Source organism: Podarcis filfolensis (assembly GCF_964270895.1).
Source record: "Podarcis filfolensis genome assembly, chromosome: 2".
In the NCBI taxonomy this organism is placed as follows: Eukaryota; Metazoa; Chordata; class Lepidosauria; order Squamata; family Lacertidae; genus Podarcis; species Podarcis filfolensis.
In genome coordinates, this window is record NC_139605.1 from 49721829 (window position 1) to 49737273 (window position 15445).

General features: G+C 42.1%; 1 protein-coding gene across 2 annotated transcripts in view; it reads left to right on the plus strand.

The window, feature by feature from the left end:
• The first annotated feature begins 342 nt into the window (after positions 1-342).
• NT5DC2 (5'-nucleotidase domain containing 2) overlaps positions 343-15445 on the plus strand; it is a 30882-nt gene continuing 15779 nt past the window's right edge. The window contains exons 1-5 of one of the 2 annotated variants that reach the window (XM_083603411.1): positions 343-1010; positions 5698-5882; positions 7468-7542; positions 10310-10365; positions 13008-13101. In XM_083603411.1, coding sequence (XP_083459537.1) covers positions 677-1010; positions 5698-5882; positions 7468-7542; positions 10310-10365; positions 13008-13101 — 744 coding nt within the window. In that variant the 5' untranslated portion in view covers positions 343-676. The remainder of the gene's footprint in view (positions 1011-5697; positions 5883-7467; positions 7543-10309; positions 10366-13007; positions 13102-15445) is intronic. The other variant, XR_014545457.1, reaches the window with a different exon arrangement.

Here is a 15445-nt window from a genome sequence, read left to right on the forward strand (position 1 = left end):
GCTGAAAGCAATGGAACTTATTTCTGAATAAATAGGCTTAGCGTGGAGAAGCAATTCCCTTCTCTCGTCTCCCTCCATCCATTTATTTCACTGAGAGCTCCTCTAACGAATAGACGTGCCCTCTTTCTCCAGACAGGCAGAAACAACTAAGCGAGGAAAAGCAGACGACAAATAGAAACCGTAGCCCAAACCTCCCTCTTCCCCACGGCAAGAACCGCAGCGCAACACAATCGTCAAGCGCGCAGTCTTTTGGAAAACATCCCCGCACTGAATGATTTAAATGCCTTCTAGCTGGGCGGGCGAAAAGGCTCACGGGTCTGGTAGTCCTTGGCTCCTCGAATACTCGGAGAGAGGCCGCTAGGAAGATTCGCTCAGCCTACAAATCCCAAGTCGCCACGCAGCGCCTGGGTTCGGGGACCCCGCCGCCTGCTCCTCCTCGCAAGGGGTCTCTCCTGATGGGGCGCCAGGGATTGGCCAGCTTGGCTGCGCTTCCATTGGCTGGCTGGCTCTTGCGCGGCGGCGGCGGCGGCGGCTGGAGAAGTCGCGTCGCGCGGCCAGTGGCCGGAGCAGAGAGCAGGGGACTGCGAGGGGCTGAGGTGGCTCTTTCGTGCTTCTGTGAGGTTATGCCCTTTTAACCCCCCACGGAAGAGGCGTCCTGCCGCCCCGGAGAGGCTCCATGGCTGCCGCGGGACTCAAGGCTGCAGGCGGCAGCGTGTGGAAGAGCGGCGGAGTCGGTCTGCAGCTGGTGGCCGCTGCCGCTTCCACTCACAGCTGCGCCTCCAAAGGCAGCGGGGACGGGCGCGCTGGCTGCAGCCAGCCGAGGGCCCACCAGCACCAGTCGGCGGGACACTCGCCGCCACCGCCGCCTCCGCCCTCCTTGAACGGCAAAGTCAAGAGAGCCGGGGACTCCAGCCATGCAGCCACTGCCCCTTTGGGCAGCCCCGTCGAAGGGGTCGACACCAAGTCCTATCTCTGGGCCAGGTACCACGAGATGAAAAAGCTGGTTTACGGTAACCAAAATATTATTATTATTATTATTAGCCTTCCCACGCGGGGTGGGAAATTTGACTGTGTGCCTGATGCATTTGCGGAAGTGGAACCTGATGGTGATGAATTGCAATGCTGCCTCCCCCAGCTGCCCCACGGCAAATCGTTAGCCCCGTTGGGAGCCATCGGATGAAGCTGTTCGCAGCCTGGTTTTATATGAAAAGGAGCGCCGTACCGTAGCTGTGTTCTAATTTCGCCACGGAGCTGTGTGGCCAGAATCCCATCTGATTGCTTTTGTTGGTTTGTCCAACATGTTTCATCAGATACTCATTTGTCACTGTAGAGAGCAAGCAGGACTTTCTAGATCCGCAGCCTTCCAAAGTTAGAATGGCTTCAAATACTCTTTTGAGAATAGATGTCTGCTCAGATGAGAAGGGCATAAATCAAGTTGGATCATATGGCACACATGTTAGTATACAGCTGAGTTCCTTCAATCACTTAGATATCAGCATCTAGTCTACTGTATTCTTGTAATAGATAAATAGATTAGATTATTATTAAGTTCTCATCTGCCCACTTTAGGGCCTTTCATATCCTATATGATGTATTGTTAACGTCTAAATCTGAATCCATTTTGTATTTCTGGATTTCTGGTATGCCCTCAGTGAGTACATGTCCCCTTGGCAAAGTCATAATCAGTAGTTTACCATTGCCAAGTATGTTAAATGCTAGTGGAAGAAACTAGCTGGGACAACAATTTCAAGATAACAGATGTAAAAAAACCCGGATTCATTTACTCTAAAACCCAGTGATATGGGGTGGAAATTTTTACAGTGCTATATTTTTCCATAGAAAATCTGCAGTCTAAAAATATATGTTCTTAAAAATAAATAACAACATAATGAGCTGATACAATATCAGTCATGTTGGGCAGTTTCAAATTTGTAATTAATAAGACTATCAACATCTATTAAATAATGGGCATGCAGCTCTTCAGATTGCTAAAAGCGGATGTTAAGATTTTTTCATTACCTCCATTTCCCCCCAGAAATTTAAACAATGGAAGTCTATGTTATTGAGTTGTCATGAATTAAAATATTTACAAACGTTCTAATCTTAAAAATCCAAGTAAGCTCTGGAGTTTATTTGTATATTTGATACTTGTTGCACCCTGCAGCATAATTGTATCTCTGTCACCTGGCAATAACCTAGTACCGTTCTCAGGAACCTACCCCACAGGTTGGAAGAGAATGAATACAGTACAGTGCCTTCAACTACCACTCCATGATCATCAGCTTGTTGAGGGATCAAGCAAAAGTAACAGCTGCAATTCCCCCTTTCCCTCTCCCAATAAAGGTCACCTATCAGGAGGGCCGGCCCACCCATAAAGCAAGGTGAGCCAACCGGCTCAGGTGGCAGGATCCACAGGAGCAGCAAATCCCAATGTATATATTTATTTCCTCCCTTCTTCCTGGTGGAAATCTTCACCCCTTTTTCCCTGGTGGGGAGAGGGCACCTTTTTGTGAGTCACCAAAGGTGTCAAAATTATGTAGTGGGTTGGCCCTGCCTGCCAGGGTGACCAAAGCCAATTCTGTCCTGAAACTAGACCAGAACCTGGAATGAAAAGGTTCAAGATAATAGTTTCATTCAGTTTGGTGGTGAGCTGGATAAGCGCAAAACAAGCTGAAACTCGGGTTAGATGTTCTGATCCCTTTGGGAGAGACTTTGTAAATGGGGTTACATACCTCCTTAAGACAGAGTTGGACAGTTCTCTGGGTGATCTGAAGTAGGTTATCAAGGATTTTTCGCTCATAGTTGTTTAACTAAGAATGACCCTACATTATAAGTAAGAATGACCCTAAATTATACTCCTCAAATGAATAGTTTGGGGATGTGGGTAGACCATTCCCAAACTGTAGAAGAACTGAGTTCCATTCAGTTCTGGTATCCAAAGCAAACTGCTGAACTGAGAATTCTTTACACCTGGCTCCAGTTAGTAGAGCTAGTAAAAGCAAGCTAGTTCCCTAAGCCTGAAGTCTGCCTGAAGGTGCTGGTATGGTGGAGTGGGAGCAGTGGTCTGGAGACTTTTTTTTTTACCAGCTTTGCTGATTTCCAAACTTTGGGAACTCATGGGGAATAGTTCCCTGACCATTGTTTTGCATGCTTGTAACTTCTAGATTGGGTTTCTGCTTCAGGCTGCTCCTGAAGTGCTTTTGCAAACTTCAGCTGAGGGAATTCAGAATGTGACAGCCAGATTATTGACAAGTATCAGGGAGCAGATAGCATCTATTTTGAAACAGCTCCCCTGGTTCCTGGGTGGTTTCTGAGTGCAATTCAAAACATTTACCTTTCTTGCTCTAAGCAGACTAGTCAGCATTTTAAAGTTGTGGCCCGAGGTCACCAGTGGCCCTCAGCACTTCAGCTTGCCCTGCCCCCCAGTAGCGTTTTAGTTGAATGGACACTAACAGCAGTTCTCCACATGCATAGTTCAGAGGCGCCTGTGGGAGTTGGTTAGAGAGGGAGGGAGGTAGGAAGGAGCCTGTAAGGTTCAAACTGGAGGGAGGAAAAGAGAAAGAAAGGGAGGAAATGGATGTGGAACCAAGCATGAGCTATGGGAAGGAGGGTAGTGAAAGGCATAAATGTGACTAAGGGGAGAAGAAAATGAAAAGCTCCCAGTGCTCCTGCTGAGCCTTCCATGGCTTATGATAAGTCTGATTTGCTGGAACCTTTGTTTTTCCCACAATGGACTTGGCTGCTTATATTAAAAAAGTAAGACAATATGCTAAAACATCAGTTAACAAAACAAGCTTGGTCTTAATCCGTTTTAACCTGGGTGCTGTGTGACTTAAGGATCAACTGCAAATCTGTAGTGATGAGTTTGGGAAGTTGGTTGTCTTGTGGTATTTCCATTCCATATTAATGGTAGCAACATCTTCGGAAACTAACTTGTTCCCACTTGGGGGCTGTTTTCTCATTAGAAATTAGAAAGCATTAGTCCTGAGGAATCAAGCAGGGCCACTTAGAATAAATTGCTGGAGAGCAAATATTTTTTTAGGGCACTACGAATGTGAAGCTGATGTGTTGTGTTTAATCTTGTGTGATGAAGTGTTTGCTTCCTTCAGTCCTCAATGTTGAGCTTAGCTGCTTTCACAGCATTTTGTTTTCCTTTCTTTGGGAAGCTAAATGCTGCATTTAGCATGGTGTTTTGAGGAAATAGCTTATTTGTATCAGGCAACCTATATTTATTTGGACATTGGCATACTTTTAGCTTCAGTAGTAATTGAAGTGGTTCTGTTAGTATTCAAAATCTTGCATAATTCTATTCAAATCAATAGAGCATTGTTCTATTATCAATCCATGAGAGAGGTATATAGAATAGGAAAGCAGGGCTGTAGCTAGAGGGTGGCGAGGTGGGCCCCCTAAAAATATGTCCATAAATATAAATTATTGCCTCATAAGAAATGGTTTTAAATAGAGGGTGAATTGAATGGGTGGAAAGGGGGGGTGGAGGAGTAGAGCTAATTTGTCCATGGATAGGGGGCGCAATCTGAACGGTTCTGCCAGGGGCGCAAGATCACCTAGCTATGGCTCTGTAGGAAAGCACACATTAAATGGCTTTAGGCTGGTGATGGTCAAAATTTTCAGAATAATACGTGATTGAGAGAAGGGAATTTTTACTGTTTCTAATGATTTGTTATTCCAAACAATATTTAATTTTTCACACTGAAATTAGTGATCCTAATTGGGTGATTTTATAAGTACTACACACATTTTTAGGGCTCTTGGAAATCCAGATTTCCCCTTCAAATTCAGAGAGATATTCCACATATCACCATGGAAACATTAAACATAAAAAATGTGAATGTGATTTCTTCCACAAGCTTAAATCAAGTTGGAAATTCATCAAGCAGTCTACTACAGTTTTGTTTTGTTTTTGTTTTTTAAAAAAAAGTTTTATGAAGCCTACTACAGTTGTTACGTGAATTCTATTCATCCTATCTTAGAGCATTGTAATATGTATTCAAATATGCGGTGAAATAAGCAATTTCTCAAGATAATTCAGCAAGCAAACTCACTGTTCTTCAACAAAAACCAGCAAAGCCATTTCATACCATAAACAATGACATGAATTTCTAGGCTTGTACTGCTTAGAGAATCTTCATATGCACATAGTCTTTAAGAGTTCAAAATCAATGTTAATTCCTCTCATCTAAGATGAATTCCTGTCATCAACCATTTGTTTCTATCAAAAGGCATCTCTACCAAATGTGTTAAACATCTTTCAACTATGCATTACATTTCCAACTCCTAAGTGTTGTGAGTTTCTCTAACTTGGGGCTGGTTCAAACATTTGTCTGTGGAGCCTCTTATTGTCCCTGGGAAGAATGAACGGGAGGCAGTGGAAGACAGGAGTGCCTGGTGTGCTCTGGTCCATGGGGTCACGAAGAGTTGGACATGACTAAACGACTAAACAACAACAATAATTCTTAATTTCCCAGATTAATCTCCACTGTGATGCCAAATAGGTGCTAGCACTATCTCAGAAAAGAGAAGAACACAATTCTGAATACAAACATACAGGAGCATCTCTGAAAACTGTAGTGGCAGGAACTTCATAGTTCAGGGCAGCATCCTCACTCCACATGGTATTCAGATCAAAAGCTTAAAGGCTATTTTTTCTTGCTTTTCCCCTTCTTTATTTTATTCCAGATCTCCTCCCACCAGGGGTCTGCAGTCTTCTTAACCCAGCGGCTATTTATGCAAATAATGAGATCAGTCTGGGAGATGTGGAGATCTATGGCTTTGATTATGATTACACATTAGCGCAATATTCAAATTTGTTACATTCTATGATATTCAACACTGCCAGAGACATCTTAATTGAACAGTTTAAGGTAATGTACCTTAATCTTGCTGTTTATTGCCTAGTTACCAAATGCTGATTTTATCCGCTTGATTTGTAGCAGGGCATGACGGGACAGTATGGAAACGATCCTTAGACCAGCGTGTACATAATTCTCTACTGATTGCTTGGGGCTTATAAAATAAATAGCAAGAACAGATCCTTCCACACCTTTTGTATGATAATAGCCTAGTTCACAAATAATAATAAACAAGTGTTTAGTATTATATTCACAAGTCTTGAGTCCCTGAACTCCACCCATGTCCTCTGACACAGCCACAAGGAGACTGGAAACATTTGCTGTTTTTTTAAACTAACTGGTGTTTGTTTTGACCACACCTGGACAAACTGTAGCTAGTGTTGACTATGATTAAGGATCATTAACCATGGTTTGAAAATTGTTTGTTAACCCTAACCACAGTTTATCCAGATTAATTCAGAAGAGCAAATGTAGTTAGCTGAACAGGTAAATAAATGCTTCCACTCTTCCCTTGTAGCCATTCCCAAAAATGGATTATGATTTTAATTTATTGCCCACACTTTGGCCCAAATCCTGTTACAATAATTAAAAAGTATTACATTAAAAACAGTTTTTAAAGCTTAACAATTGCAGAACATGCAGTCAAAAAAAGCAGAGTTGATCCTGATAATATAGATCTCAGGTGTCAAAGGTCTATACATACTCAAGGTTTATTCACATAAGGCTAAGCTCCCACACCCTACAGTCACAACTAGGTGTTTAAAAGCTTTCACTTCCATTATAAATTAATTGCCACTTGCCATGGGGTCTGAATCCAGACACACTGTGGTTACTACTGTTAGTTAAAGCCAACTCCAAACCATAGTTTGTGGAGTGCTCTCCCCAGGGAGGCTTGCCTGGCACCTGCATTATGTTAATTAGTCTTTGGCTAATCGAACAATCTGTGGACTTTTAAACTGTAAGGGGTTTTGTTTTTGTTATGTATTTTTGTGTTTTCATATAGTAAACCTCCCTGTGATCCTCGGGTGAAGGACAGTATAATAAATAATAATCTCTCTTATTTCAGCTAACTGTAGTTAGGTTAAACCACAGTATAGTGTTTGGTTGACACATTAAACTGTGGGTAATCTAAAGCAGAAACTTCCAAAGTCATTCATGCAGTCACACTAGAGGGCAGAGTGCACAAGGCCAGGCTCACTGAGAATAATTTTTGTAATGCTAATTTAACCATGTGTTAGTATTTTATTCAAACAGAGCCATTGTCTCCTGTTTTATTTTAATTTTATATTGTGTTATTTGCATCCTACCTTTCTGCAAAGTGCTAAAAATGATGTACATAGTTCCCCCAATTTTCATGTTATCATCACAACAATGCTCTGAGTGATGCAGAATGAGAGGCAATAACTGTTTCAAGATCATCCTTTGAGTTTTGTAACTGAGCTTGAATTTGAACCTTAGTTTCCCAGGTTGTAGTCCAACATTCTGGGTCTTCTGGGTTTCTACTGGTCTTTGGATAAACAAAAAAACCTGAATATAATGTAATACACACCCCTGTGAGACAAAACATACTGATGCTTTCTAGTGGAATGTTTTGTAGTACCCAGAAGGACTCAGAAAATATGAATACATTCCTGGATTTGCCATAAGAGGGCTTCACTATGATGTCCACAAGGTAAGATATACAACTTCAGTCTTTGTTCATGTGTTTTTTTTTTTTTTATAAAATTTTTATTAGGTTTTAAACACTTAATAAAAGACAATACAAGACAATACATAAACAAACAAACATATAAACACGTATACTTTCTTAACATTTTTTCCTTGACCTTCTTTCGGCGACTTCCCCATACCTCCCCTTTCTGCATCCCTGTTATCAATCTTTTCAGCATCCCCTAATTTCCAGTCTTTGTTCATGTGTTAGCTTGCTGTATTCATAGAGACGAACAAGGGAGCTTGTGAGTTGTATGCCCACTGGAAATATCTGTGTGCATTGTGAGCTAATGGCTGCTGAAAAATCATGGCTACCCTTAGAATAAGAAGTGTAATTATCAGTGACTTTGAGTGTTTGGGCAGGCAGCCCTTTGGGTGACTTGACCAATCACACATTGACTTGGGAGCATTGCCAGAGTGCACTGCATTGTCAAAGAGGTGAAGCTGGGTGTTGGTACAGGCTCTTTCACATCTTTGTCAGCAAAATACCTGGGGAAGATTAAGGGATTTGTTTTGTTTGCTGGGCAACACTGTTAATAGTATGTAAGGCACTGTTATGTTGTAGTGATGCTAGAAATCATATAATTGTAAAGATGGGAGGGACCCTGAGGATCATCTAGTCCAAACCCCCTGACATGCAGGGATATGCAGCTGTCCCATAAGGGGATCAATCCTGCAACCTTGGTGTGTTAGCACCACACTCTAACCAACTGAGCTATCAAGGCTCCTCAGACTTTGTCTTGTAGCTACAGGTAATTTGCAACTTGTGTGCATTTAACTTGCGCACATTATTGCTTCATGCACTTGGCATATATAAATATGTGTGTATGTGTGTTTTAAAGGGGAGGGTGTCTTTCCACACATACATAACAGAAGAGAAATTTGGGCAATTTTATGAGGTTGGGAGTTTTAGTCTTTAATCCAGTGGAATGTGAAGCATGAGTGTCTGCATAGATGAAAACAAGATAAACAGGGCAGCCCCATTATATAGCATGCAAATTTGCAATTGCTCCTACAATTCTACAGTGCTGTTCTAGTTTCCCATGGAAGTTCCTCATATGCACCCTAAAAAAGTGATATATGTGTGTTGTGCTCAACTGTGTTCTTAATGGGACAGCAAGATTAAAAAAAAAATAAACATATCATAAAAGCCTGGTTAATATAACAGTATGGTGTTCCCATGGGGCCAGGATTATTCAGGTGTAATTTCCTTCCCTCATCCTTTTGGCTTCTGCATACAAGGCATTAGTTTCAACTTAACAAGCATTGGACTGGGGCCAGACAGCTAGCTTGTCAAATACATAGAACACAATAATATATGAAACCCATATGATATTTGCACAGAACTATCAATCACCCTCAGCTGAGGAGTCTTGGGGCTAGAGAAGATGACTTTTAAAAAAGGATTTGGAAAGTATTTTATAGCTTCCAAACTACCAAGGTGAGAGATTTAACACTGAACATACTTCTTTTTTAAAAACTTGAAGTTCAGTATTGTAAGGAATTGCCATAGAACACTTTTCTGCTTATATCACATTCTCTCCTCCTCCTACCCCTCCATCCAGCAAGGAAAAATAAGTCGTGCATGTCTGGTCCTCAGTGAGAAAAGACAGAATAAAGTGCCCAGAGTTCACCAACAGAGATCCCTGTGCTCCCAGTGTCCTTCGCTGATAATTGCATAGTATATGTTTGAGTATTGAGGGAGTTGTTGCCAACAGGAGCCCTCTTGGCTAACATGCAGTTATGTGCCAACCTGCTGAGTACGAAAAGTTTATTTAGCAAGTACACTGTTCAAACTTGTGGGGGAACCTGAAGCACGTAAGTGTTTTGAATGTTCTGCATGCCCATTTATTTTCATGTTGTGTTCAGTGGGGAGGAATGGATGGTGCCTTTAGAGTTATGCTTTGAGACATGGTTTCCTCCTCGGTTTCCCCTTCCCTTGCTTACATGTGTGGAGTGCCTTGCCCTTTCACTCATAATTGCAGAAGTGGAATTAAAGCTCCCGGTGGCTGTGTGTAATTCTGAGGCAAAGTTCCTCCTTAAGGGGTATGAGAAGATGAGTGAGCCTCACCTACCTGTCTCCTCCCTGCCCTTAAGCTGCTGGGTATGCCGAGTTCTCCATAACCAAATTCCCATATGTGGGCTCTTTGCTCTCTAGCCATGAGTCCAGTGTGGCTTCATGCTGCGTGTCTTATGTGAGCTGTCTCTTTGTTCCCTGGCTGGGGCTCAGATTGGTCCTTGAATTAGTTGGAATCCTGTTGGCTGTTGTGACTTTGGAGGTGGAGCACAGCTAGGCTGCCATTCAAGACACTGTTGAAAGTGTGTTTACTTGCACTGTCTCTTTTGCAAATGTTACATTATACCATCTGGACCAGGGTTGTCACCAAACAACCATAGGATTCTTCTGAATAACTTCTACAATACCTCCAAATTCACCCTCTTTCCCCTTCCCTCCATGCCCAATGGTAACCAGTAGAAGGCTCTTGCTATATATCTTGCTATATGTGCTTGGTGTGGTGGTGGTTTTGTTCTGCAGGGACAGAGGGGTTTAGTAGCACTCCCTCTCCAGTGCACCTTAATGAATAACTAGCAATCTGTGAGTGGAATTTAAGAATGCGTCATAATAGAAGGATCAGTTTAGGTAGGACTTACTTCTTTTAATGTTAGGTTCTGCAGAATGAGTAAAATATACAGAGGATCTTCTCAGTAAAGGTCTGCTTATATTTCAGAGCCTTCTGATGAAGATTGATGCTTTCCACTATGTTCAGTTGGGTACTGCATATCAGTGAGTTGAATATCATCTCTTTTAAAATATATGTGAATATAAGGCAAATTACCGTATTTTTCGCCCTATAGGAACGCACTTTTTCCCCTCTAAAAATGAAGGGGAATTCTGGGTGCGTCCTATGGGGCGAATGCAGGCTTTCGCTGAAGCTTGGAGAGCGAGAGGGGTCGGTGCGCACCGACCCCTCTCGCTCTCCAGGCTTCAGGAAGACATCCGCAGCCTAGGCAGCCCTGCAGGAGTTCCCGCAGGGCTGTCTAGGCTGCAGATAGCAGCCTGCTTCCCAAAGCGCCGGGCGCACTGAAAGCAGAGTGCCTGGCGCTTCGGGAACGCATCCGCAGCCTAGGCAGCCCTGTGGGAGGTCCCGCAGGGCTGTCTAGGCTGCGGATAGCAGCCTGCCGCGGAGGGCGCCCTGAAGCAGAGCGCCCCGCGCGCCGGACAGACATCCGCAGCGTGGGGAGCCCTGCAGGAGTTCCCCGCAGGGCTCCCACGCTGCGGATAGCAGCCTGCCGCCCGGCGCGCGGGGCACCCTGAAGCAGAGCGCCCCGCGCGCCAGACAGACATCCGCAGCGTGGGGAGCCCTGCAGGAGTTCCCCGCAGGGCTCCCCACCCTGTGGATAGCAGCCTGCCGCCCGGCGCGAGGGGCGCCCTGAACCAGAGCGCCCCTCGCGCCGGGCAGACATCGGCCAGCCCCACAAGCTCGGGGGACAGCAGGGAGGCGCAGCGCCGCCATCCCGCTGTTCCTCGACCTGGTTCGGTTTCCCCGACCTGGTTTTGGGGGGGAAATAAAGGGAAATTTTTTTTCCTTTATTTCCCCCCAAAAAAACTAGGTGCGTCCTATGGGATGGAGCGTCCTATGGGACGAAAAATACGGTAAAATGCAAACTCTGTACATGTACATTCTCTTTCTGGATCTGTTGCCTTTTGCTTGCTCTTATTAAAGCTTGTTGCTTTGATGCAGCATTTTAATGGCCACATGTGGTAGGAGTGAAAACCTAATTATATTTTATTGGCAGAGATTAAACTCTTGTTTACACAATTGAATTCCAGGTCTGTGACTTAAGTCAGTGCAGGCGGAACACGCTGGCAAGACTTACTGAAGTCGGATGTTCTCTTTATCTCACTGTCCCTCACTAAGAAATTGAAACGTGCACAAGTTGCATCAACGGTTTAAAAAAGGAAGCTGGCATCCTGCCCTGATAAATATGCTTAACTGCCACATTCATTAGTGAAGTTGTGTGGAAAGATCCTTTCTGAGCATAAAAAAACAAAACCCAGTAGCAGTCAATTAAGAGCTGAGTCAAAACTTCAGAACATGATGTTCGAAGTGAAAGTTTAATCATTTATTTATTTATCAAAAGTAACTGATTGTAGTTATTGCTTTGCAAAATGCACAAAAATGATGTCCTGTTGTGCATGCATATCTGCCAGTTAGATTGAATAGGTTTTAATTTTGCGAGTAATGCAGAGATAGGGGACAGGCAGCAGGTACCAGCTATGCCATCTTTGAACCAGAGTCTAGTGGAAATTCTCCCCTGGAGAAGCAATTATTGTCATTGTACACAGGCTCCACTGACACTTATTCTCCTTTCTCTTGCAACTGTCGTGGTATCCCATTACTTTGCCCAGCTGTCTCAACCACATAACTGTCCAATCCAACTGAATAACTTCTTAAGATACAATACCAAGAACACTGGCTTAGCCGAGGAGAGTTTAAATTCCTTTTGCATCCTATAGACTCACATGGGTTTGGACTCAGTTCTTAGTCAACTTTTGTTTTGTTAATAACTTTGGTGTGTGTAGATTCTCTGGTTCCTTTTATTAGCTTCATATACCTTGTCCTTTTCAATGTCACTTTTGAAACAATTGTAATAAAAGCATTCCAGCTGAAAAACAATGAAACATGAAGCTGTCTTGCATGATTCAGAAGCTACTTTTTTGTTTTTTGTTTTAAAAAATTTATAAATCTTTATTAAACATTCAACACATACAATACAACAAAAAATAAATAAAAAAGAAATAAAAAATGACAGTAAGAAGGATAAAATAAACTTCCGATTGTTCTCAAAAAACTAAGTCTCATTTGTTATTTTTTACACAGTATCATATTACATTTTGTTTCCTTAATTTCCTTCAGAGAAATATTCTTTAGTTTGTTGTCTATACATTACATGAAGCTTTCCTGCATGCTTCAGAAGCTACTTCAAAAGATGCTTGATAATATTCAGACACTACTGTTTTATGCAATGAGTTGAATCATTGAAGGATCTTGGGTCAATGCTGAAGCACCTGAAATTTAACACTCCCCATAAAAGAATACAGTGAACCTTTATTAACATGGTGATAAAACCAAGAGGAGCTATGTTGGTTGATTTGCACTTCCAAAGTACATACCCATTATATAACTTTTAAAAAAATGTTGCACAGAATAACCAATCAGAAATGATTCTCAGTGAAGTGAACACAGCTGGCTACCAATTTACAAATGACCTGTGAAAAGTTTAATCTCTGCTTTCTTTGATTCTGGGGCAGCTGAAAGGCCCATGCTGTGATAGAAATAGACTTTCATTCCAGTCTGTCCTTTTTCTCCTTTCTGGCATTTATCTCACTTGAGGTTGACATTCACTCTTTGAACTTGCTTATAGAGGGCTGAAACCAGTGCCTGATGAAGAGGTTATTGAGATGTATGGCGGGACCCAGCATATTCCATTATACCAGATGAGTGACTTTTACGGCAAGGTACCGTAAGCTTCGTTCTTGACCATTTAATAAAATGGGGCGTTGGCTCTGAGAAATCCAATATGTAAGGAATTAAGTGAAAATGCCAGTGATTTCTTCCAAGTGTGAAAAGGCAGTGCTTGCCAGTTTAAACATACTGTTTCTTCAGGAGCTTTATGAACAATTTGTCAGGGAGACGGTGAGTCTGGTTGACTTTTGTAAAATAATAATAAATTTGTTGGCTGACTGGATGACTCCAGATATGACCACCAAGGGAGCACTTTAATTATTATTACTAGCAGTGCTGAATAATTATTCATATTTTTGCATAGTACTTATGCATCTGTTCATCTTTCTTGGGAGTGGTCGTCTCTGGGGTTCTGCTGTTCCAATGGGTATCCCAGAAGTCTGGGTGTCTGTCAGCATATTCATACAAAGCCCCAACAGCCATGGTGTTAATATGGAGATTAGATCTCTTGCATCTTTTTACAACCATTTCAACCCTTCAAATCTAAGTTTGTTGTTTTTCAACACTATTGCAATTTAGTAGCACTGCAGAGGACTAGATGAAGTTGTTCAATGGCCAGATAGGATCTGTAAGCTACCAGATAGCCACCCCAACTCACTGTATAGTGTTCCTTTTCAAAGGACTTAACAGCAACTTATTAAAAGAAAATATTTTTCTCTAGACTTGTACTTTGACGCTCTGCATTTATTCAGAAATAGTGTTACTCTCGGAGATAGTTCAGACACTACGTCACTCTCTGAATCTCTATGCACAGCTAAATCATGAGCAAATCTCAGGCTTGTGTACTCATTCCTCAAGGTCAATGAGATAGTGCATTCAGATAAACATAGGCTTTTCTGGTGCAAGTGTTGCCTTACTCTCCTTCTCGTCATTTTTTATGCATTAAGGTTCACAGATAAAGTAACATTTGAACAATTCCCTAGTTCCAATTTTTGAAATACATTGTCCTTCTCCCATTGCAATACACACCTTTAGACAGAAGTAATACTTGTATGTAACACATTGGGTTGTACTCAGCAAATTCATCCAAGAAGGACTCCTCCTGTCTTCCCATGTCCCCCTCTCCACAGTTGATCCAGAAGGTTGGAAGGACCCCAGAACAAGATTTTGGGTAAAGGGGCTCAAGGGGTGTAGAGGAAATTCCTTTGCGTAGGCAGAAGTTTTTCCATTAATGGGGTGACTTGGTTGGATACAATATGTTACATTTCAGTGGAGTCTAGAAGTAGTTTTGTGACAGTAAAACGCTCCTCAGCTGGATTCCTTCTCATTTGTAGAAGATTGTGAAATGCCAGAAACCTGTCTTTAAGCAGCTGACTTAAATCCCTTTTCCTGACCTGAGCTGGACTAGTACCCTGTTCCTCACTTCATGAGAGTATGTAATCTCGCGTGAATTTTGGGAGAGGGGATGTGTGCCTACCTGTCTGTAGAGATTCATAGCCTACCTGCTTGTAGAGATATGTAAGCTGTTGTTTGCTGCCAATTGAGCTGCAGAACAGCCACCTTTTCTAGAGAAGTTTTTCTGTTTCTGTGAGGTTCCTTCAACAGTGCAGTCATGTCTTCATGTTTCCTTGCCCTCATTGGGTACAGGTCTGTGGGAAAGGCCGGTAAATGGTGTGTGTATTCATCCATTAACAATTTCCTAAAGGTTGGTACAAATTATTCCTGCATACTAGGAATAATTCAGTTTTATTTCTATCTTCGTGGGAGCAGGGCCTAATATGTGTTTTACATTATCATACTGTACAATCAAGAGACGTACGGTATTCACCGTCCTGTAAATTGAAATGTTATAAAAAAATAGCTGTGGAGATATGCTTTAATGGGAGCGATGTTCAGTGAAATCTTAAAAGATAGAGAGCATAGTTGCAGTAGACAGATTTTTGGTGCTTTATATAGCTTTTTGCAAAACCAAAAAAACCAAAACCCATTACACACCATGGTTAAACATGACTTATTTGTCCTTCATGACAGCTCTGTGAGTTAGGAAAGTTTTGAGAGAGAATTGTTTGCTCAATGGTAGATTAACCATATCTAAAGCAAACACTGTTGTCTCATACACCATGGATATATGATGTGATGACAAAAAAGGAAAATTCTGACCCATGAGGTTTTTTATAATTGCTTGAAGAAAGAACTAAATTAAATTGATTTTTAAAAAGACCTTTTAACTATACAGTACATTTTTTCTTCGCATTTGGATTGAGTAAGAAACATCTATTCCTATGCAGTATTTGTCTGTTTTTAATCTAAAACCTTGTAGGTGGTGGTCTGCTGGCGGGGAGAATCCCTTCTGTTTTAACAAAGATCATTCTAGCTTTCTTGGCTTCTCCCAACACC